The sequence below is a fragment of the Berghia stephanieae genome, chromosome 1 (assembly GCF_034508935.2).
Source record: "Berghia stephanieae isolate SIO BIC M18660-M18661 chromosome 1, UCSD_Bste_1.3, whole genome shotgun sequence".
Lineage (NCBI taxonomy): Eukaryota > Metazoa > Mollusca > Gastropoda > Nudibranchia > Aeolidiidae > Berghia > Berghia stephanieae.
In genome coordinates, this window is record NC_088360.1 from 26,598,708 (window position 1) to 26,625,207 (window position 26,500).

The 26,500-nt window shown below is 37.9% G+C and overlaps 1 protein-coding gene across 1 annotated transcript in view; it reads left to right on the plus strand.

Moving 5' to 3' along the window:
* The window catches only part of LOC144971058 (leukocyte tyrosine kinase receptor-like), a 144,398-nt gene that overhangs the window by 45,824 nt on the left and 72,074 nt on the right, over positions 1 to 26,500 (plus strand). Inside the window, exons 6-7 of the mRNA XM_078911397.1 lie at positions 13,579 to 13,706; positions 16,427 to 16,558. Of these exons, the coding sequence (XP_078767523.1) occupies positions 13,579 to 13,706; positions 16,427 to 16,558 (260 nt within the window). The remainder of the gene's footprint in view (positions 1 to 13,578; positions 13,707 to 16,426; positions 16,559 to 26,500) is intronic.

A 26,500-nucleotide genomic window follows, 5' to 3' on the forward strand; every position in this document is an offset into this window, starting at 1 on the left:
TTTTTTTGCAAACGAGCATAGAATAACTGGCAAATGATGTGAATAACGAGCATTTTCCAATGACTCAAATATGCGCCGAGCGAGGCTCGAACCCAGGATCTTCCGATCCGAAAGTCATACAACAAGACCACATAGGGAATGAGATTAGCGGAAGAGTAGCGTCCCTTGATTGGAAGTCACGACCGGAAAAGTTATTAGAGAGATAACGTCATGTTGGTTGTGCGGCATGAGACACTTCACCGAAAGCGAGGACGAGAGAGACGCATGCGCAAAACCATTTTGACGTTCTCTCGGTAAAGTGACGTCCAATCAAGGGACGCTACTCTTCCGCTAATCTCATTCCCTATAGCCGCACAAAGTCATTATTTATTGAAATGTGACTTAGGACGTTTTGAAAATCACCGCCTCATCTTTAATTAAAATCTCTTTTTGACATCTGGTTATCCTGACATAATACCGTTTTGAGTCGACGTGTCACAAATTATTTATATCATTTCACGTACTATTATCCATTGGCCAACTGGGGCGAAGTGGCCGAGTGGTTAAGTTCAAAAACGTTTATTTTAGACAATTAGCCAAGGCATGTTAAGGCATTGCACTGTGACAGGTTTTTTTTTTTTTTCATAGGGCCTCGACAGCACTCTTCCATCTTCTTCTGTCCTTGGCACAGACCTTTGCCTCATCCCAAACAAGTAAACTAAACATAAAAATATCAAATAAAACAAGAAATAACAACTTAGATAATAATTAACTACAGCTCAAGCAGTACAAATTATTCAAATACACCGAATTCTTGTCAAAAAAGATTCGACCATTAGACTTCTGTGAAACAAACAGGCTAAATGATTGACAAAATACAACACGAAATAACCATTTAAGTTGTTAATGCAAGGGATGTAAAAAGTTTATCTTCCTATATTATGGTTACTTTATCTGCCCACGTTTTCATTAGTTTACCAATTTGATTATTTTACTCGAAAATGATAATTCTCAAAGGTGTTAACTTTTAAAATAATAATGATAATAATAAAATGATTAATATAAGCAAAACTAACGAATGAACAAGGCAAATGTCAATATCAACAAAATTACCAGCCCTTAAATAATTTAATGGAATTTCCCAAGACGGTTTAATGTTATACTATTAATCTGTTACAAAACATTAACATTTCCTCGTGTTTCGTAAACAACATAAATTCTAGCCTCGAATTCCCAATGCTAATTATAGACGAATTATGACGTCATTGGATGGTGTGCGAAGGGACCTACTGTGAGAAAAAAAACACATTTTAAAAATACATTATGTTGACATGAAGACATCACTTCTCAAAAGCAAAAATCCCCCCCCCCCCCCCCAAAAAAAAAAAAAAAAACAAAAAAAAAAAAAAAAACAAAACCGGTATTTTATTGAGATTAACCCGATTCTTGAAATTTAAATCTTAAACTTTAAAAACGCGGAGATGCCTTCATAGAAAAAAGGGGAATCTAGTCTAGATGGTTTGAGTATGTGATAGTTTTGTTTTATTTTTTTTATTTTTCGCCAATTTAATAATTTAAGTGCTTTAAAAAAAAATTAAAAATTGAGCTTTTATATAGCGCAATATCCACTAAATGTGCTCTTCTTACCAGGTATTTTCAGAATTTTACTCGAAACTTCATACTCACCCAACACAAAATTACATTTTTTTAACAGATTGTAAGGTAATTCCATATTTTGTTCAGAAAAATGAGTTTGCAACATAGTGTCGAGTTTTTTATGGCTATAACTATATCAAAATGAAATCAGAATAAGAAAATAAAATGTTGGCTGCATCGTTACGAATGTGACGATTTTCCTTTGGTTGGTGAGGAAAGGGTTAAGGTTTTTGTTGTTTTTATTTTATTTGCAGCGCTATATATGGTCTTATTTCTTCATCATTATTCTACCATCCCCATAAATGGTAACGCGTAATGATGTCAAGTTAACAATAATAATTAGTGAAGTCAGATCATAAAGAGATACTTTGATTAAAATTAGATTTTTACAAAGTAGCATCATTTAAATATTTTCTTTAAAGTCTTTTATTCAGAGATCACGAATACAGACTCGATTGGAGGGTAGATAGAATAAAAGGTTTCTTACACTCTCGGCAAACTCTTGCGTTTTGGAATTGGATTCAATAGTCTGATGTCACGTCGCCCAGCAACGGCGGCCATTGTGGTTCTAAACAAAGAACATCTGGACTTTATATTCTTCATGCTGGCTATAACTTTTCATATGTCATATGATCAGAATGTGTAAAAGTCAAAACATGATCAGATTTATAATGGTATTTTTTCCTCTGGATACGCTTTTATGCTCGTCGGAGAAATATTTCATAAGGGCGTCCGCCATTGTTGCGATAGTTTTGAGCCAGTTACTAAGTTACCATGCGTCATTAGGAAGGAAGTGACGTTACGACTGTTGAAGTGTATTCGAACTGTGTTCCTAACGTTTCACACGCAAACTCGTGCAGCGATTGGCACTGCGTGGCATTTCCCCCTCTGAGTGGTATTTCAGTGCTAGGTCAACCTGACCCCATTAGTGGAGTCAGCCCATGGGTGGAACAGATAGCGGTCAGGGGGAATCTGTGATGCCCCTGATGGTAATTAATTGTTGCAATATTTCATGGTATTGCTCAGTTGCTAACACAAATGAAAATTGTTCCCTCACCACAAGCAAAGCAAGGGTTTCTTTCATCATATGCCATGGTTGATAATAATGTATCCTCTTAAGACTGCTCATAAGAGAGGTGTCAATTTAGTGGTTTTTGAGCTATCAATGAAATTAATTTGTTGTAATTTGCATATCAATAATTTAATTCCCATCGGCAGAAAATGTTTGAAATAAGCATCATTATAAAGTAAAATTGATGATCTTGACACATGCCAAGTTTTGTTGTCCGGGCAGTAAAACCTTAAAAGAGATGAATTTTTTATTGTAAATTTCATATTTGGCATGACTTGGTGAGATCCTTATTTCTCTCCCATAGTATTCCATGCCATGAATTATGTCCAAATATCAGTTTAGGAATAAAATATAAACCATTAGACGAAAATAATACTAATATTATTTTTTAAGCATTTAACTGGTTTTAATATTATGAGTTTTGGGCACATTTGAAAGCCAACTTTTTAATGACTTGATAATTTTTTTCTATACTTAAATCCCTTACGATGCAAGTCAATTTTTTTTTTTTTTATGACTGTTAGGCATTATAGTTTGAAGATGTATACGGTACTGCTTTTGTGTGGTTGTCTCAGGAAATGCTAACTTTATAGTGTCATATAGGTGTCAATGTTTAGGGTATTCTTGCATGTTGAATAAGTAATATAATGTAAGTTCAAGTTCTCCTTTTGTGCACAAGTGAATATGTTAACTTTTTATAGACTGAAGCGTCCAGATATATATGGCAGTGATATCCCATAAATTAGATGACCTTTCTGTGGTATGTCTGTGGTGTTGTACTGATTTGACTCTGATTGTTATTCAGTTGTTTTATCTCTAAATTTGACTGACTGGAGTTCAATGGTATATCAGATGACTTTAAAAGACAATGACTAAATGTGTATTCTTGAAGGAAAGGTGATGATTCTATATAACCTGTATGGACAGTGTGTTCGTTTTGAATGTAGTTGGTCAATAAAGAGAAAAAGGTTACTACTTGGAATAAACTATATGCCCTCATAATTTTGAATCCTCTTTTGTCCACATACTATGTCCGTCTGTTTGAGCAAATCATCTAATTTAACAGTACCAGTGGTTAGTGTTAGTTGTAATTGATGATTGTTACTGCAATATTTGTAGCATGTCCAGTAACCTTGTTGGGTGATTGATTTTTTTCTTGTAAAGAAGTCATACTTTATAGGCAGATTGATAGTAAATTGAGATATTGACATCATACACAATATTGGTTTTTAGTCTTTCCTGGACAATAAAATATTATCTTTATGAGTTATTTTACCACATAAAGACATAAATCATATCAGTTTACTGTTATGATCAACACAACTGTTTGAGAGGAACGGAATTGGTAAAAACAATATACAGAACTTACTAAACCATGAATAAATCAAGAAAATCAACTGCCAATATGATAATATTGCACAGGAACATAGATGCATATGTGTACTTTTGATATTTATTAAAATTCTTGAGATACTGCCGCTGAGTTTTGAATAACAAATTTTTTATTTAAGTGCACCATAATTTACAAGCACTTAAAATTAGATCACCAATTTGTGATATTCAAAGAAAACTATTAACCACAAGAATGTCAAATTTTCACTGATGTTTAGAAAGACAACTGATTTTTCAAATCAAAGTAATGAAGTGAAAGAGTCTGTTATTGTTTTCCCGCTATACAGACATATTATAAGACCATAAATATCCATAATTGCCCCCATTGGACACGGCACTGCCTAATACCAGTTGAACTCCAATGACCTCACGCAGGTAGCGAGCAGAGAGGGTTATTGGTCCCTTGGGAGTTCCAACTGAAATAGCGACAAGATATGAAGTGAGTAGAAAAGTGCCAGAAGACAATAGAGAATAAAAAAATTTTTCGCGGCGGTGGTGGGGTCCGAACCTGCGACCTTATTGGTACGACAACTCCGCCTGGCAGGTGAGAGCGTGGCTCTACCGTGTGAGCTATCCACGAACACAATAAATATTCGTTTCAAACCCAAAGTCATTTCTAGATCCCTCTCTCACCCACTTCTTGAGATCGCCGATTCGTTCACCACCATCGTGAAGTAATTTTGACCAGCAGTTAAGCTTAATAGCCAATATTCTCATCACAAACATATAACATAGAAACGATTGAGACATTGAGTATGCTCCGGTGTATGGGGTGAATTTTTAATTCAGAAAAGTGAGTGGAGCAGGCACTTATGTTGGTAACTACAAGATATGCAGTGAGTAGAAAAGTGCCAGAAGACAATAGAGAATAAAAAAATTTTTCGCGGCGGTGGTGGGGTCCGAACCTGCGACCTTATTGGTACGACAACTCCACCTGGCAGGTGAGAGCGTGGCTCTACCGTGGGAGCTATCCACGAACACAATAAATATTCGTTTCAAACCCAAAGTCATTTCTAGATCCCTCTCTCACCCACTTCTTGAGATCGCCGATTCGTTCACCACCATCGCGAAGTAATGTTGACCAGCAGTTAAGCTTAATAGCCAATATTCTCATCACAAACATATAACATAGAAACGATTGAGACATTGAGTATGCTCCGGTGTATGGGGTGAATTTTTAATTCAGAAAAGTGAGTGGAGCAGGCACTTATGTTGGTAACAACAAGATATGAAGTGAGTAGAAAAGTGCCAGAAGACAATAGAGAATAAAAAATTTTTACGCGGCGGTGGTGGGGTCCGAACCTGCGACCTTATTGGTACGACAACTCCGCCTGGCAGGTGAGAGCGTGGCTCTACCGTGTGAGCTATCCACGAACACAATAAATATTCGTTTCAAACCCAAAGTCATTTCTAGATCCCTCTCTCACCCACTTCTTGAGATCGCCGATTCGTTCACCACCATCGCGAAGTAATTTTGACCAGCAGTTAAGCTTAATAGCCAATATTCTCATCACAAACATATAACATAGAAACGATTGAGACATTGAGTATGCTCCGGTGTATGGGGTGAATTTTTAATTCAGAAAAGTGAGTGGAGCAGGCACTTATGTTGGTAACAACAAGATATGAAGTGAGTAGAAAAGTGCCAGAAGACAATAGAGAATAAAAAAATTTTTAAACTGAAATAGCGCTGATTCCACGCAGTGTTGGGATCACTTCCGGAATTCCAAACAGCAAGAGTACAGTGTAAGAATCTGTAATCATTTCCTTGTTTATATATGTCATCCACCGTCACAAAGCGGTAAAACGTCAGGATGTATTATAAGGGCCGACCCGCACCGGAGACTGACTCCGACGACCCGGCACTGCCGTCCTTTGTCCGTCTTACTGATAAAGACGTCGGGCATGGACAAAATACTAAGAATAAAGAGAAGAGCCGCTAGACCTACCCGTTTATAATTCCGTTTTGACACAGCTAGTTCTTTAAATACTAGACATTCATTTTGGTTTATTGAAACATAATCTTTAAAACGTCATGACTCGTCCGAAATGTTAATTGTTCATGTTGGCTTGGGACCCATTGTAAAGCGGTTTGAGCACGTTTAGTTGATAGTGCATATAAAAACTCACGAACGTTTTTTTAATCCTCTACGAGCCCAGAGGAAAAAAAACATTCTTTTGAATATAATTTAAGATAAACAAAATGCCGGAAGTTGGATTTTAACTTAAGTCTCAGTGCAATCCCTCTGTCACTATGCCACCCCCACCCCTCTCTGTCTCTCTCTCCATCTATCTCTCTCTCTATCTCCCTCTCCTCTCTCTCTCTCTCCCTGTCTGTCTCTCTCTCCATGTCAGTCTGTCTGTCTGTCTGTCTCTCTCTCTCTCTCTCTCTCTCTCTCTCTCTCTCTCTCTCTCTCTCTCTCTCTTTCTTTCTTTTTTTCTTTCTCTTTCTCTCTCTCTCTCTCTCTCTCTCTCTCTCTCTCTAATTCTTTCTTTCTTTCTCCCTTATCACAACCTGAAAAAGGCGAGCATTTTTCCAGGCAATATGCAATAACCATGCCCAAAGGGCTATACGAGGAGTCCCCTGTCAACAGCAACACCCGAGAAGGAAGACAAGACATTATAACGCCTTTAAAGCGATACTAAATCTTTTTTTTTTTCTTTCGGCGGAGACAAGCACATATTTTACAGGGCGTTTTCCCACGGACTCAACTTTGCACTGCTCAGACATGGACTCGAACACGAGTCCTATCGGTTCGAAGAAGAGTGTTATACCATGATACCTAACCCCACGCCCCACCCCTTCCCAGAGACGACCCCCTGATCAAGAACATGGCGTCATTCAATAATATTCTTCAACAGTCGTAACGTCACTTCCTTCCTAATGACGCATGATAACATTGTAACACTGGCTCTAAACTATCGGAACAATGGCGGACGCCCGTATGAAATATTTCTCCGGAGAGTATAAAGGGTATCCAGAGGGGAAAAAAAACCATAAATTTGATCATGTTTTGACTTTTACACATTCCGATCACAAGCATATGATAAGTTCTAGCCAGCATAAAAAATAAAAAGTAATGATTTTCTTTGTTTAGAACCAAGATAGCCGCCGTTGCCGGGCGGCGTGACATCAGACTAATGAATCGTATTTATTTGATAATAAATTTGGGACCACAGCGAAATAGTTTTAACTGAACAAATGACATTTTCACAGATAACAGGAGACCTTAATGGAAATAAACTTGTCGCTTCACGCCATCGAAAAATTAAAGAGTATATTTAGTCAGACGTTGTTAGCTATAAAACACATTATCCCCCCCCCCCCCCCCCCCCCCGCCCCCTTGTTTTTTTCCAAAATAAAAAAAAGAGAAAACAACAAAACAAAAACAAAAATAAAAATTTTTAAACCCAAAACATACCCCCCCCCCCCCCCCCCCCCCCCCAAAAAAAATCCAAAAAAAAAAAAACAAACAAAAACAAACAAACAAACAAACAATACAAACTAGACAAGGAGCCATTCGCGCTCAAACCAACGTAACGTGCCCTTATTTGTAGGTCTGATAACCCAATTCCTAATGGGCTCATTGTTGTAATGGAAATGTCAATATATGACGCAAAATATTGTCCATTACAAAAATAAATTAAATGTTACACTAGGCCCATAAGAGGGTTCGAATGCCAGACCTTCATATATGTACACGTCGCCTCAGACCCTTTACTCAGTCAATAACAAAAATAATTAACACCAATCCCATCGTGATGTATTTCCTTTTAACTGTTTTTCTTATTGACTGAAAAGGGTTTTGACCCCGAAAGTGACCGTGTTTAATATTTTCCCTTTATTTTTTTTATTTTTTTATTGATAAGATAAGATAAGATAAGATAAGATAAGATAAGATATACTTTATTGATCCTGAATGGAAATTATCATAATGTTACACATCATTCATCGTTATATTAGCACAGATTTATACACTGTCATGAACTAATTGATGAAAATACGAAGCTAATTAAAAGTAAAATAAACATCAAATATAATAAATTAAAATAAAATATTCATAAAATATACAGCAGTTACAAGCTGTTGAAGCTGTTACATAAATTATGTTTCGTACATCAATACGCCAGCAAATTAAATTGCTCGTGTATTTACTTTATCTGGAATACCTCACCCCGAAGTCGGGGAAACCCGAGAGGGTTATAAAATTGTTCAAAGGACATCTTTGGAGATAACACGAGACATCAATGGGAAATATACGTGTCGATTCATGACATGGTCAAATTATCGGCCGAACAGTTCCATGTTCAAAATTGATTTCGCATTTTTTTAAAGAGCTGTTCTATTCTTTCTTTTTTGGATACATTTATTACATCGATATGTTAAATTACTCGTGTGTTTACTTTGTCTGATGCCTGAAATACCTGTCGACGGAAGTCATGAAGTCATGAATTATTAATCAATCATGAGATGTCATGATTTGGGTTTTTATCAATTATTTCCTGACAAAGATAATGACAATGAAGGGGACGCCCTGAAATGGGAGGGGGGGGGGGGGTATTTTAGGCTGACCTGAAGTTATATTAAGCGACGTTAAACGTCAGCAGTGTCCGAGTGGGTAAGAGTGATAGTTTAAGATTCTGATCTCGGCATTTTGTCACTGGGTAATGCACTTATTTTATTTATTTTATTTATTTTTGAACTTTTTTTTTATAGCGCAATATCCAATAAACTTGCTCAACGCGCTTTTCAAGAAGTCCTTTAATTAATAGAACATTAACATTTAGGACGGGACATGACGCCTGTTAGGCGATATAACAATATCAAAGCTGTTAACGGCCAGGTACTCATTTTACACCTGAGTACAATGAGAGAACGTAATTAAAGAAAAAAGCCTTCTCCAAGGACTCAACCATGCGCCGAGCGAGGCTCGAACCAGGACCTTCCGATCCGAAAGCCAGTGTCATACCACTAGACCACATATCCCCACATACACTACACAACTCGATTCAGGTATGAATGAGTACTGGCAAAAGAGTGTTACGATATTGTTGTAAATTTTATTTTATTTTTTTAAAACCACTTAACATGGGACTTCTATTTATAAACTGAAAATAATAGGTTACAAATGGCTAGCTTGTAGAAAACGGTAAAGGGTTGCCTGAAGCCGGTGATCGTGAAAATACTAACGAAAGAGTGAAAATTGAGAGGCCTCGAAGCCTCTCCATATTCACTCTTTCGTTTGTAACTGGCTAGCTTGGGGCTTTAGAAAAAGCCTCAAGGAGCGGGTTCTGAACCCATAGAAATGCCCTACACAAATGCTTTTATAAGTTTTAACCTTTATAAGTGTGGTTTCAGTTCTAAAATAACCTCAGATCTCACCATGTCTACAACGACATGAATTATAATTTATAAATTAGATTTAAATTCAGCATTTATATAGAGCAATATCCACTAAATGTGCTCAAAGCGCTTTACACGGGGTCCCTGGTCAACAGCAACATTTAACATTTAGGACGGGACATGACGGCTGTTAGGCGATGTTATCATTTTTTCGGACAGAGACAACGCTGTTAACGGCCAGGTACTCATTTTACACCTGAGTACAATGAGAGAATGTGAGTAAAGAAAAGAGCCTTCTCCAAGGACTCAACGATGTGCCGAGCGAGGCTCGAACCCAGTACCTTCCGATCCAAAAGCCAATGCCATACCACTAAACCACATAGCCGCACATTACATTACACAACTTGTTTCAGGTATGAATGACGCCCTTATGAAATATGTCTCCGACGAGCATAAAAGCGTATCCAGAGGAGAAAAAAAACATTATAAATCTGATCATGTTTTGACTTTTCCTCATTCTGATCACAAGACATTTGAAAAGTTCTAGCCAGCATGAAGAATAAATAAAGTACCGGTTTTCTTTGTTTAGAACCACTATGGCCGCCGTTGCTGGGCGAAGTGACATCAGACTATTGCTATTGAATCCAATCAGGAGCACAAGAAGATCACGCCTGAAACAGCGTTTATCCATTCAAAAAGTGTGCAATTGGGCTTATATGCCTGTTGTCTCGTCCAATATTTGTTTAAGTGTTGCTGTACATTTAGGATCACTACTAAAGCGTTTTGACAACATTTAAAGGATACTGCTCTTTATAAAATTATGCTCAGGCTCAAACATTGAAAAATTATAATAATTTGGAATTAATTAATGTCTGCCGAAATAGTTAACTCACTCAACCCTAACACCGACTATATCCCTAGTATACCCGGATTACTTTTACCCCATGCCTATTTATTACGTTTTTCTGAGACAAATTCCAGGCGTAGTATCAAAGCTCATGTTTTTCATTTTTACATGTTTATCGGTAGTTGAATGGAAATATCTATCCGCATGCTCACTTTTAATACATTTTTTTTCCAATCTTGAAAAGTAGCAAAAGTCTCTAGGCTTGAATGAGTTAAAAACCACAACATTATTAGAAGTAAGTACAAATTCTGTCCTTCAGAGCGATGACGCAGGAGATGACATGTACCAAAACACACAATGTTATCATGTGTTACCTTTACCGTTTATACCTAGTCTAATTCGGGGACTTTCTGAGAACTAATTTCCCAACATTTTTTTCTAGTCCTTCAGAGCCATTAGACCCATGGAGCCGGAGTTTATCCCTCTTTCTATAGCGTGAATGGGAAATAGCAATTTCTTGCTACCCTTTGGATAGGATGTTAGTCGATTGCAAAGTACTTTCCGCCATATCTAACAGACCCAGCTACCCAATCACTGCTGGGTGGACAGGGGGTCAGAAAAAATCTCGACTGCGCCCGGGATTGATCTCGGTCCCTTTGCATGTGAAGCGAATGCTCAACCGAGATATCGGGACCCCCAATTTCCCAACTGGAGGTCTGAAAACAGTGACTAGGAGCCGAGTGACGTCAGCTTCATCTATTCTAGACACTTCTCCCATTTTCAATGACATCATGAGTATAGATTCAGATTTTAGTATTCCAATCACACAACATACTACCGTTCTGAGACGGTGGGTCACATTAACACATGATTTGACAATGCCCGGGAGTGTTGATCTGTCAAACCCAGGCGGTATCCAGGCATTCAGACCCCGGTCACGTGTCCGTCGGCCTTCTGCCGTAATAAAAAATTGCAAATCTTGACCTACTTGATCCCAACCACGCAAATGGGTTTAGTTTAGGTATTTATTATGGAGAGCAGGGTGGGGAGTTGATATATTCAACTATTGTAAAAAAAAAAAAAGATAGAGAGAAGGACAGTTGTAATACGCTTCAAAAGTCATGACGTCACTTCCCTCGTAATGACGCATAGTAACTTAGTAACTGGCTCTAAACTATCGGAACAATGGCGGACGCCCTTATGAAATATTTCTCCGACGAGCATAAAAGCGTATCCAGATGAAAAAAAAAACCATTATAAATCTGATCATTTTTTGACTTTTATACATTCTGATCACATGACATATGAAAAGCTCTAGCCAGCATGAAGAATAAAAAGTACCGATTTTCTTTGCTGCTTAGAACCACGATGGCCACCGTTGCTGGGCGACGTGACATCAGACTATTGAATCCAATTCGTGAGGAGTCGAGAAAGGTTTCAGACAATAATGAAAACACACCATCTCCAAGTAGGCCCAATACTGAAATCCAAAATTCTCAAATCAACTAAGAGAGACGATGACTCATCAAAAATGCCATTTCCTATCCTTTAATAAATAACAGCTTCCTGTCTAAGAACTGCTGTACTTGCATTGGATATGAAATATACCCCTTCTTCTGTATATAACAACATTGTTACTATTGCTATTATCATTATTATTCTATCGTTATTATTGTGGAAAACAAACGCCCACTAGAGATAGTATGCGCTTGGCTGAGAAGCTCATAACATTGCCATCCGGAAGTATAACGGACCAACACACATAGCTGTGTGTATCCATGAACATTTATAGTCAGGTTAATACAGTTCAGTGAGCATTACTCATAAACGCGGATGGCAAAAAAAAAAACAATAACAAAGACCTTAGTGACGTCATCTTCGAACTATCTATATACAGTATGACTTCCTCACTCCTTATTTTAAATTCCTGGGAACCTGTACGTCGAAATAGGAAGGACTTGATGAAATATCGTTGAACCTGTGTTATGATTAGAGTTCCACCAACTGTATAATTACCACTTGAGCACCCCAGAGCCAGTGGGGAGTACAGTAAATGACTATGACATTGTTTACATTGTGTTACCGATACAATTTCATCACCCATGAGAACCTGGACATCTCACAGACCAGGCTGGATGTTTCGAGTGAAATTTGATACCCCGCCCCCACACTTGTGATATTATAATATGTGTTGAACAATATAAGTGCAACATACAGTAGACACTTTGTACTATATACAAGTGGGAGTAATGATTTACTTCAACATCTGATTACAGTTGAATGAATTATTGAAACAGTTTGATTTACGAGATAAATGTAGTGAAAATATGAGTCTATTTTGATGCCTTCTTGAGAGATAACTATAATGGTGGTATCTATGATAATCGCTTTACCATATGAATCATATTTCAGTCTGTGTTTTGAGTGGTGTGATTTAACATAGAAGATAGTTGTAACTTAGTTATGACATTATTTATTAAACCAATTTGACTGCTCGCTTCACTGACTGATGGCACGTGCTGTGTTAGAGCGCATTTTACGAGAGGGAGAGCAGTGACCTATTGACCTAGCACTGAAACTAAGTGGTCCACTGGTAAACCCTCGTCCGCTAGGACGAGAGACGCATGCGCACAACCAACATGACGTTCTCTCTCTAATAACTTTTCCGCCGGTGACGTCACAGACTATGAGTGAAGTCCAATCAAGGGACGCTACTCTTCCGCTAATCTCAATCACTATAAAGATCTGAAAAATTATGCATGAAATACTGCCAGACAAAGCAACAACAACAACAACAAATAATAAGACAAGAAAAAAAAACAATTCCCCAAAATATCTGCCTGTCTCGACTTGGTAAGTCTAATTTTTGGGGACGGTTTTCTTGCATTTTCCGTTCTTACTTTGTCTTAGCTTGAACAGCTGGGTGACAAAGAAAGAGAAGAGTAATATCAATTTTCTGAGGTTATCTGATCAGAGAGATGAATAGCGTACCATGATCACCGATGTCTGGCACAGACTTGGTACTTGAAGAAGATGAAGAAGAAGAAGAAGAAGAAGAAGAAGAAGAAGAAGAAGAAGAAGAAGAAGAAGAAGAAGAAGAAGAAGAAGAAGAAGAAGAAGAAGAAGAAGAAGAAGAAGAAGAAGAACTTTGTCTGGACTGTTTCGTACAAATTTTATCAGATCTTATTTTTCCTTGTATTTTTGTGTTTGGCACTGTTTCGTACACAATTATTTGAGATATTTATTTCACATCGAATAAATGTCATGATACCGTTGACTTTCTTGCAGGTGGACCGTGTTCCAAGTTCCCATCGGATTTTCTCCAACTCCATTTGACATCAGTTTCGCGGCTGCCTTCCTTCACCCTGGTTCCTTTGTAGCTCTGGACGATATCAAAGTTATCAACTGTCATACAGGTAAATGTGGCTATGTGGTCTAGTGGTATGACACTCGCTTACGGATCGGAAGGTCCTGGGTTCGAGCCTCGCGCTCGGCGCCTAGTTGAGTCCTCGGAAAAGGCTCTTTACTCACATTCTCTCACCGTACTCAGGTGTAAAATGAGTACCTGGTCGTTAACAGCGTTGTCTTTGTCCGAAAAATTGTAATATCGCCTAACAGGCGTTATGTCCCGTCCTACATGTTAAATGTTGCTGTTGACCAGGGACCCCTTGTAAAGCGCTTTGAGCACGTTTAGTGGAAATTGCCCTATATAAAGCTCAATTTTTTTAAATTTTAAATAAATTTTCTTATTGTAGTCGTCCTCGTCCTTGTGATCGTTGGTATGACAACAACCGTCGGTAGATCGGAAATTACCTGATCCTATTCCCGCTGTTGGCATCGCAAGATTGAGTAGGTCTGTCTGCCTTGCCGGTAACAGTGTTGTCGCTGTCGAAAACAAAATAAATTGATAACTCCTCACAGTCGCATGTATCGTTCTTCATGATGGATAATAATAATAATAATAATAATAATAATAATAATAATAATAATAATAATATAATAATAATAATAATTAATAATAATAATAATAATAATGATGATAATAACAATAATAATAATAATAATAATGATAATAATGATTAATAATATAATATAATAATAATAATAATAATAATAATAATAATAATAATATAATAATAATATATAATAATAATAATAATATACTAATACTAATACTAATATACTAATACTAATAATAATTAATAAATAAATAAAATAAATAAATAAATAAATAAATAAATGAATTACCTTTCTTCATCCCAAAGAGGAAATTCTTCTTTAGGAGTTTTCCAAGGGAACAAATGAAACGAAAACAAAATAAAAACAAATGTAGACCCACGGTGTCAAAGCGTATTATATCAGATGGTCTTGATCCTGACAATTGAATTCATAGATTACAATATGAAACTTGATTAAGGGTATGCGTTTGTTTTGTTGAGTAAAAATGACGTGCACTCTTATTCAGGTCGGATAACCCAAATTCCTTACGGGCTCATTGTTGTTATGAAAATCTAAAAAAAAAAAATTACGCTAATTATTGTCCATTACATGACAACAATGTTAAACTAGGTCCATAAGTGGGTTCGGATGTCAGACCTGCATATATGTACACGTCGAGTAGAATAAATACAGCTCCATAAATTGCATAAACCTAAAATTTCATATTGCATCTTGGTTTAATTCAAAATCTCCTTTTCAGCTTCCGTCTCACTCAGACAATAATACCAGTTTGAACTGATATTTTTACAGACAACCTGCGGCAATTTTTTTTTTGTATTTTTTTTTTTTTACAAATGACTCAACTTCCGGTTATTTTAAAATGTCTGAACATCCGGTAACATCTTTAAAATGTCTGAACGTTCGTTCGGGAATATTTTTAAACGTCTCAAGATTTTGATAAAAGGGAATAAAAATGATTTTTTTTCTTTCTTGTAAAAGTCGGCATAACAATCGCCATATTCTTTTTACTTGTCTTCTCTTTCATTGCTCAAGTAGACTTTTTTTAAAGGTGGAATTATTGCTTGTTAGTGATCTTACAAAATTGTGACACTCGAAACTGTATGTTGATGGGATGAAATTTAAAGTGAAAGTTCAATTTGAATTCAAAATCATTATACCTACTCACAAAATATCAGTTATTTGCAACCCATGATAAGACACTCGTTCTATTTAAAAGACGATATATATCCTGCTTCAAAGTTCGTAATTTAAACAATGTAAATGTAGTTAAGATCTTAACTACGCCACTACCACATCATCTCAATCATCTGTGGTGTTTCATTCATCCTGTTATGTTGATAAAGGGGAAACCGAAACTTTCATTTGATCTGTTTTTGTAATTAAATTGAAGCTTACATTCAATTTCACATTATTATTTAGTAATTTAGACATACAATTCAGTTTTTGGGTCTTGTTCACTCCTCCATGCTCCCCTTCTTGTTCACTCCTCCATGCTCCCCTTCTTGTTCACTCCTCCATGCTCCCCTTTTGGAACGGTTCGTCACTATCTACCATTCAGGTTACACATAATTTGTCTACCATGAAGACATTTATGGATCCGTTTGAGGAATTTTGATCACTCGTTAAATTTATTTCACAATAGGAAATAGATGAAATGCAATACAACATAATATCATGATGTCAATTAAAAAGGACAGCCGAATAATAAAACTACCATTAGGGTTGTAAAGCCCTTTGATCACATTTAGTGGATATTGCGCTATATAAAAACTCAAGTAAAAGTTTAAGGATACAAATTTGCCTAAAATCAAGGCATTTATGGATCTGTTTGAATAATTTTGATCAGTCGTTAAATTTATTTCACAACAGGAAATAGGTGAAATGCAACATATTAATATTATCATGATGCCAATTAAAAACGACAGTCGAATAATAAAACGTAAGTTAACCCATTATAGGCGGGGTTCAACTTAATTCGAATCTGAGATTATATTTTACATTTTCACCAAAAAAAAAAAAAAAGCAGTAACCTCGAAGAAATTTGGCAATATAGAATTTTTTAAAAACAATCCACGTGTATTTTGATTGAAGACAAGACTGGGCGATTTGAATATTTCTTTAAATTTACATCTCATTAGAATAATAAATGAGATTATTAATTCTGCTACTTTCTCAGAGAAGACAGAACCTGATGAGTGTAGCCACAATGACGTGTTCCGCTGTAACTACACCAACGCCTGCATCGCACGTGACCAGATGTGTGACCTTCACCCTGACTGCCCTTGTGAGGAGGACGAAATGAATTGCGGTAAGCAATAGACACTTAGATAACCACGCCTCTCGGACAGTCGTCATAATGTAAACAATGGCAGTGATTGGTTAACATAACAAATTACAGACTTTACTATCGATGATATGTGTCTTAGTAAAATAACCACTGTTCTACCGCTTAATCATTAGAACCAACACGGAAACTATGGGTAAATTTAAACGTTAATAAAAATGATTGCGACAATCATTTGATAACTAGTCACCCATTTCGGCGGTATGAAAACAATAACAATGATTAGAGAGAGGTCCATTTCATTCACGTTATAGTTTATCAACAACCAACTATGTTTGTCCGAACACGTGTGAAGGTGTGTCACAAATTCCATGTTTTGATTGGTCAGAAATCTACTGGTTAATTTGATACTTACGGATGTCTGTCTGGGATTGGAGAGTGGTTGGAAGCAGGACCGGATGTTTAACGAAATCATTTTTAAGTTCAAGAAGTTCAGAATTGAACAATAGATAGCTCGAAGATGACGTCACTCAGGTCTTTGTTATTAGTTTTTGCCATCCACGTTTATGAGTAATGCTCACTGAACTGTATTAATCTGACTATAAACGTTCATGAATACACACAGTTTTATGTGTTGGTCCGTTATACTTCCGGATGGCAAGGTTTTGAGCTTCTTAGCCAAGCGCGCACTATCTAGACTGTATAGATAGCATGCGCTTGGCTGATAAGCTTACAAGATTGCCATCCGGAAGTACAACGGACCAACACATAAAACTATCATGTGTAACCTTAAACGTTTATAGTCTGGTTAATACAGTTTAGTGAAAATTACTTATAAACTCGGATAGCAAAAAAACAAAAAAAAAAAAACAAACAAAGACCTGAGTGACGTCAACTTCATTCTATCTATACATTTAAATATAGAAGTACCTACCTATTGTTTGTCCACATTTGTGGTCTTTTTCCATGGCTTTCGCCTTCGGGTCTGTGGGTCTCCGGTTCGTGTCCCACTAGGCGATGCAAAGCTAGGTCTTTTACATAAAGATAGTATGCAGATGACGTCACTCAGGCCTTTGTTATTGTTTTTGCCATCCGCGTTTGTGAGTTGTTCTCACTAAACTGTATTAACCAGACTATAAAAGTTCATGGTTACACAGAGTTTGTGTGTTGGTCCGTTATACTTCCGGATGGCAATGTTGTGAACTCCTTGGCCAAGCGCATTCTATCTATTATATTTTTTTCATCGCACCACGGTGTTAAATGAGTTATCTCTGTCAAAAATAATAAATTGTAACAGCGCTTAGAGGCCCCATGTCCCGTGGTATAGGGAATGAGATTAGTGTAAGAGTAGCGTCCCTTGATTGGATGTCACCCATAGTCTGTGACGTCACCGGCGGAAAAGTTATTAGGGAGAGAACGTCATGTTGGAGTGCGCATGCGTCTCTCGTCCTCGCGGTGGTTTTCAGGACATTAACTGCACGTTGCGTTATATAAAAGCTATCGCTAAACTATGACAAAAGGTGATGAACGGACAAACGGACTGTAATATGGAGTATCTCAAGGGGCGCTCCGTAGGTGGATGACAGAGGGCGCTATTCGCTACTTTCTTGTTGTGTTTGTTTGTTGTTTTTTTTTTTGCTTGTTTGGGTTTTTTTTTTTTTGTTTTGTTTTTTTGTTATAAATAATAACGTGAAGTTCAATGTAATCTTCAATTTAATTACAAAAACAGATCAAATGAACGTTTCGGGTTTCCCCTTTATCAACAAAACAGGATGATTAAACACAACAGATGGATGAGATAATGTGGTAGTGGCGTAGTTAAGATGAATAAACAAAACATTGGTTGGCAGGAAATATTATGCTCCTTTGTAAGGAAGCACGAATTGATATAGATGTGGCGGGTTGTGTGTTAATTTGTGGGATCGAGTCCAACCGATAACTCAATGGTCTGGATTCGAACTAGTATACGCGCTATGGCTCTCGTTACCAGCTGCACCACTCAACCTATATCACAAACGGCTCAGGTTTAATCTAGGGGTGATTAAGAATTGCCTTAGGGTCCCTTATAACTTAATTGTATTAATAACAAGTGAGTCAAGACAATAGTAACGCCCAAATGCAATAATAACAATTCTATACATAAAGTTTAATTAGATTGTTACAGGAAAAGATAGAAAGAATAAGTATTTATTTAATATCAGGAAGAATAGCTCTAATCTATTATATATTTATTTGTTACTTTGATATAATCATATGTGTCTGTGGAAAATACATTTGAAAATGTTATAAGCCCGTTTGGCTTATCTTTATCCCGTCGGCTTGCTTGACTGAGGCAAATGTATCAGCTAGTTCCAGGGTTGGCGCCTGCTTTGCAGAGTTTTCTGGACATCACAACAGTGTGTTGTAGTTAGGCTGACATCAGGGTTTTACCGCTGTTCAAGGACTGGGATGCAGGGATTCGGCACAACTGGGTGCTCCAATGACACGGAAAGGGACCAGGAAAATGGCCAGGAATCAGGATCAGGACAAGGACCTTCAATTTAAGAGTTAAAACAACAAGGTCTTAGAACCAATCGAGTTTGTCTTTCGCCACCGAATCGTCCTTGAGCGACACATCATAATAGCATTTATTTGCCGACAAAGGCAAGGGGAAGCAGTAACTCCATGATAATGGTAGTTGGTATATGGTTTAAACAACAACTGACAGTCGAGCTATCTTACATGATGAGAATTTAACAGGGTTGTGTCCCTGGTATTTCTTTATTTATTATTATTAATTATAATTGAGGTTATGATGTGTGGCCGGCGATTGGCGGTGGGGTACAGACATTCAAGCAATATATATATTGAATATAAATGAAATAATAACATAGATCATAAACAACTGTTAACTATACAATAAGATACATATAGATATAGTTTTGTACAGGTATTCCAACTTACGAACATCCATGGAATAGCACAATTAAAATATATACACAAACTATAATATTAATAATAGATAGATTAAATTGAATTCACAGTAATATCTCGTTCAACTTTGAATGTTAACCAATAATTCATTTTACCTCCAGCCGAGATAGACAAACTTTTACAAGTTTGAAATTGGAGAGATAGCTCTTTTCTTGTGGGCTTCTTAGCGTGTGTGTGATCAGATTCAGATATGAATTTGGTTTTGTGAAACGAAAATAGCCAATCAGAAGAATTTCCTGTTTTAGATAGCCAATGATATCCAGATGCGTTGGTAAGAAAGAATAACGGATAATTACCGGATAGACTAGACCTTAATTGTAATTTGAGCTACTCTTGAACGAGACAAGACCTCAGGGCCTAGTAGGGACGTTGGAGACTTGTTTGGGAAAGGTAATTAGCAGGTGGCATGAATACAATGGGCAGACAATTTGAACAGGTAAATAAGCCTTAAGCTGAAAGTGAGTGTTCCGTTATACAATGGAAATGTTTACCACCTAACGACCAAAATTTCCGTTAGAAAGATTTGGAGCTTTATTGGAGAAAGACTGTCCATGTTTGGTTATCTTACTGGAGGAGTTAATCAATTATATGTCTCGTCCACTAGGTTTGAAGTGGTTTTGAAACGAGACGCTGACGAATGATAAAGAAATCACGCAGTGAAAGAAAATCGCTCGTCACATTCTCCCCCTCTTGAAAAATCTCCTTGTGAGATTAAAATTAAGTCTCGTTTAAAATCATCTGAGAATTGTGGACAATAAGATAGTACTGCAAGTACAGTTATGTTGTTGTGACGTCATCGGATACCGGATGGCGACTTAAGAAGTCGGCTTTATGGTTATCAGTGCCTTTGATGAATTCCACATGGAACGAAAATTGCTGTAGTATTAGCGACCAACGCATGAGTTTAGCGTTTAATTGTTGAGCTGTGGCCAGAAATAGAAGCGGCTGATTGTCGCATTGAACAGTGAAGTGACGTCCATAAAGGTATATTTGGTATTTTTGTATGGCCCATACCAGGGCAAGACATTCCTGCTCCACTGTTGAGTATCTTTGTTCCGCAGGCGATAATTTTCTACTTGCGTAAGCAACAGGGTGTAGGACTGTAGGGTCATCGAGGTCAGGTTGAAGTAACGATGCGCCTATTCCAATTTTACTTGCGTCTGTCCTCAGAATGAAAGGTTGGTTGGGGTCAGGTAAGCGCAGCACGGGTTGTGACGTCAGAGTCTTTTTTATAGCGTAGAAATCGTCCTCGCAGTGTGAAGCGTTCCTGGTTTGTCCAACATTTTTAAATTCAGGAGTTATTGTTCCTCCCTGATTTCGTTGCTTGGCAACATAATGATTCCTTATCTTGGCATCTTTTTGATTTCTTTTCTTGGTATCATGTTGATTCCATATCTTTGATACATTTGGATTCTGTTTCTTGGCCTCATTTTGATCCAGATTGTGTGAAACATTCTTGCTGCGTTTCCTGGTATCATTCTGACTCCAAATTCGTGAAACCTTGTGAGTCCATTTCCATGTATCATCTTTATTCCATCGCTTGAGATCATTTTTATTCCGTCTCTTTGTGCGTGAATAATGTCTCTTGATGTTTGCGCCCGTGTTGAACGGGAGCGTTTACAGTCCTAATCGAACCTAAGGTTACTGGAGCTGTGTTTGTTTGATCTGGTTTCCATTGGCATTTTTGACATGACTTTATATGGCTCTTGATGTCATCCGAAATACCAGGCCAGAAATAGTGGGCTGAGATGCGCTCCGTTGTGGCAGCGATTCCCACATGTCCTTTGAAAGGTATGTTGTGTCCCATGTCTAGAATCTGTCGGCGATGTGTAGAGGGGACGACGATCTGATGGCGTCTTTTGCCAGAAACTCTGTATAACAACTCTTGTTGTATTATGAAATCTCCCTTTTTATTCTTGTCACTAGCTTCCGTCACTTTGGCGAAGTAGCGTGAGAGAGTCGTGTCCTCGGTCTGTGCCTTCTTCATTTCCTTTGGTCCAGGATTTTGTGATAACGGCGGCATATTCCGTTGATCCTGTGCTCTTGTCCTTATGTGACAGGCGTGAAATGGGTGTTTGCGCGTTCCGAGAAATACGTATTTGCATCCAAGGATGAGAGGGTGAGTAGGTGCGTCTAGCACTCCTGCAGGTATGGTTCCTACTACGTATGGAGAGGTTATTTCGATATTGGCTATCGGAAGTTGCAGAGATGGGCTGTCTGTAGTGGCGCATTGAATCTCGATAATCTCGCCTGTGAATTGGTCCGGCCGAACCAGGTCTCGTGCTACGACCGCGTGATAGTCTAATCCCGTGTCGTAGAGAACGGTCACATTCTGTCCATTTACCTTGACTGTGTCAATGACTGGAGGGTGATTCGAAGATTCTTTTGTTTTATGAAGTGGGTGGTTCCCAACTGTGCGACCTACATTTACACTGACAGGTTTTCCCTTTTGATGGCCGTTACGTTTGTTGTCGCGACGGCATTCCTCTGTCAAATGTCCCTTCATATTACAGTTCTTGCAGTATACGTGTTGTTTGTGTTGTGTTGTGTTACTTCTTTCGTATTGGTTATTGTTATTCTTCTTTTCATATGGTGGTGGAGATGTAGCTCTATCTTCATGTGAGGTGGATGGGTTTTGAATCCGGTGTTGTCTCCTTTCGGTGAGGTGATTTTCTTGCGCTGTTGCAAACCGGTCAGCACATGTTACTATATCGTCCAGTTTATGAGCGCCTTGCTCATCGACAAAACGACGGACATCCAGGGGCATTGCATCTCTCAGCTGTTCCACCATGATAAGCTGGTTTAATCCCTCATAGGTGTCTGGGTTGCCAGATAGTTTCAACCATTGTTGGAGGCTGAGTTGTAGATGATCTGCCAACTGGTGGTATGTTTCATGCCTGTCCTTCTTTAATGTTCGGAATCTTCTACGATAGGATTCTGCGGTGACATCAACGTGTCTCAGTAGGGATGACTTTAGCTCCTGAAAGTTATTTTTGTTGTCCTGTGTCAGGCGAGAGTAAACATCATAGGCTTTGCCCTTGAGATGCTGAGACGCTTTGAGTGCCCATTTGTCCTCCGGAAGATCATATGAGATCGCTAGTTCCTGGAATCGCGTTAACCATTGATCAATCCCTTCAATGTGTGGGTTGAAAGTTTCTACCGGGAACGACATTACTTTATCAATACTTCCATTTCCCTGACTAGATGGAATGGGGCTATGGGTAGAGAGCCGGTTTTCTGCAACTTCCCTTGTTAAAGAAACTTCTATTTCCTTTTGGCGTGTGCGCTCCATTTCTGCCTGAGCACGCTCTCTCTCCGCTTGAGCACGTTCTCTCTCTGTCTCCAATTCCATTTCCAACTCTTTGTTCCTCTAAGATATGAAGTGAGTAGAAAAGTGCCAGAAGACAATAGAGAATAAAAATTATTTTCGCGGCGGTGGTGGGGTTTGAACCTGCGACCTTATTGGTACGACAACTCCGCCTGGCAGGTGAGAGCGTGGCTCTACCGTGTGAGCTATCCACGAACACAAAATATTCGTTTCAAACCCAAAGTCATTTCTAGATCCCTCTCTCACCCACTTCTTGAGATCGCCGATTCGTTCGCCACCATCGCGAAGTAATTTTGACCAGCAGTTAAGCTTAATAGCCAATATTCTCATCACAAACATATAACATAGAAACGATTGAGACATTGAGTATGCTCCGGTGTATGGGGTGAATTTTTAATTCAGAAAAGTGAGTGGAGCAGGCACTTATGTTGGTAACAACAAGATATGAAGTGAGTAGAAAAGTGCCAGAAGACAATAGAGAATAAAAATTATTTTCGCGGCGGTGGTGGGGTTTGAACCTGCGACCTTATTGGTACGACAACTCCGCCTGGCAGGTGAGAGCGTGGCTCTACCGTGTGAGCTATCCACGAACACAAAATATTCGTTTCAAACCCAAAGTCATTTCTAGATCCCTCTCTCACCCACTTCTTGAGATCGCCGATTCGTTCGCCACCATCGCGAAGTAATTTTGACCAGCAGTTAAGCTTAATAGCCAATATTCTCATCACAAACATATAACATAGAAACGATTGAGACATTGAGTATGCTCCGGTGTATGGGGTGAATTTTTAATTCAGAAAAGTGAGTGGAGCAGGCACTTATGTTGGTAACAACAAGATATGAAGTGAGTAGAAAAGTGCCAGAAGACAATAGAGAATAAAAATTATTTTCGCGGCGGTGGTGGGGTTTGAACCTGCGACCTTATTGGTACGACAACTCCGCCTGGCTCTTTGTTCCTCTGCTCGTTATTCCGCCTTCCCTCTTCCTCTAATCTGGCAATCTCTTTTTCCGCGTTCTCCGTCACGTAGGCGGATAACTGTTCACCTGATAGGCCTAATTCTTTTCCTAACTGGATAAACTCGCGTCTAATTGTAACACCAGTAGCCATGGCTGATTAATTACAGATTGAACAACTGCAGAAGGTGAATGAGAATGATGCGATAGATGGAATTGAACCAGAAAGAGTAGGGCAGAAAGCAAACAAATGGAACTTTGCTAGTAAGGGTTAAAAATGAATGAAGAATTCTGCAGCACAGATAATGAATGATAGTGAAGTAAGTGACAACACACTGTTGAAAAGCTAGGTTTCGCTAAGCCAAATTTCAATATATGACACACACAGTCACACAATGCTGAGAAAGAGTAGTTATTGCCTGGGGCTAAATTTGGCGTGCTCGTGTCAATAGAGAGTTAATACTATTTACCGTTACACGTGTAAACAACAACTTGCAAGATGACCTAACTTGAAGTTAGAGTGACTGTAATTTTTAATTAAGATATGTTTAACTTAATTTTTGAAGGGGTGGGGGGGGGTATCTCTCGGAAAGGGGGGGGGGGGTTACTCTCGGCAGGGGGGGGGGGGGGTATTCTCGGCTGAAGGTCCAGAATTTATGCCAACAATGGCATAAAAAAGTGGCAATGAAATAACAATTTATGTTTTGTAAACTGCTTTAAAATTACGTTGCCTAATTATGCATAATTAAAATAACATGGTTGTCATAATCATAATCATAAATCAGTGTTAGTAAACTAATTATAGATTAGTGAAAATATAGAAAAATGGGCATGTTCCAATTTCAAATGTAACCACAGTGACTTTTCAATAATAAATAAGATTTCTTCCCTATGATATTTGTAATTAATTAATCAAATGATTTATTGATTGGTTTGATTTAAGGTAGATATATTCTACGAGCCCCCAATGTAATAGAATGCTATTGTTAAATTGAGATAGTAGCAGAAGTAAAGAATGGGTGTTTAAATATTATATCTAAATTAATGACTCACATATTATATTATATTAAAGATTCATAATCCCGGACGAGCCTACCATTTTGTGGCGGGTTGTGTGTTAATTTGTGGGATCGAGTCCAACCGATAGCTCAATGGTCTGGATTCGAACTAGTATACGCGCTATGGCTCTCGTTACCAGCTGCACCACTCAACCTATATCACAAACGGCTCAGGTTTAATCTAGGGGTGATTAAGAATTGCCTTAGGGTCCCTTATAACTTAATTGTATTAATAACAAGTGAGTCAAGACAATAGTAACGCCCAAATGCAATAATAACAATTCTATACATAAAGTTTAATTAGATTGTTACAGGAAAAGATAGAAAGAATAAGTATTTATTTAATATCAGGAAGAATAGCTCTAATCTATTATATATTTATTTGTTACTTTGATATAATCATATGTGTCTGTGGAAAATACATTTGAAAATGTTATAAGCCCGTTTGGCTTATCTTTATCCCGTCGGCTTGCTTGACTGAGGCAAATGTATCAGCTAGTTCCAGGGTTGGCGCCTGCTTTGCAGAGTTTTCTGGACATCACAACAGTGTGTTGTAGTTAGGCTGACATCAGGGTTTTACCGCTGTTCAAGGACTGGGATGCAGGGATTCGGCACAACTGGGTGCTCCAATGACACGGAAAGGGACCAGGAAAATGGCCAGGAATCAGGATCAGGACAAGGACCTTCAATTTAAGAGTTAAAACAACAAAGTCTTAGAACCAATCGAGTTTGTCTTTCGCCACCGAATCGTCCTTGAGCGACACATCATAATAGCCTTTATTTGCCGACAAATGCAAGGGGAAGCAGTAACTCCATGATAATGGTAGTTGGTATATGGTTTAAACATCAACTGACAGTCGAGCTATCTTACATGATGAGAATTTAACAGGGTTGTGTCCCTGGTATTTCTTTATTTATTTTTATTAATTATAATTGAAGTTATGATGTGTGGCCGGCGATTGGCGGTGGGGTACAGACATTCAAGCAATATATATATTGAATATAAATGAAATAATAACATAGATCATAAACAACTGTTGACTATAAAATAAGATACATATAGATATAGTTTTGTACAGGTATTCCAACTTACGAACATCCATGGAATAGCACAATTAAAATATATACACAAACTATAATATTAATAATAGATAGATTAAATTGAATTCACAGTAATATCTCGTTCAACTTTGAATGTTAACCAATAATTCATTTTACCTCCAGCCGAGATAGACAAACTTTTACAAGTTTGAAATTGGAGAGATAGCTCTTTTCTTGTGGGCTTCTTAGCGTGTGTGTGATCAGATTCAGATATGAATTTGGTTTTGTGAAACGAAAATAGCCAATCAGAAGAATTTCCTGTTTTAGATAGCCAATGATATCCAGATGCGTTGGTAAGAAAGAATAATGGATAATTACCGGAGAGACTAGACCTTAATTGTAATTTGAGCTACTCTTGAACGAGACAAGACCTCAGGGCCTAGGGACGTTGGAGACTTGTTTGGGAAAGGTAATTAGCAGGTGGCATGAATACAATGGGCAGACAATTTGAACAGGTAAATAAGCCTTAAGCTGAAAGTGAGTGTTCCGTTATACAATGGAAATGTTTACCACCTAACGACCAAAATTTCCGTTAGAAAGATTTGGAGCTTT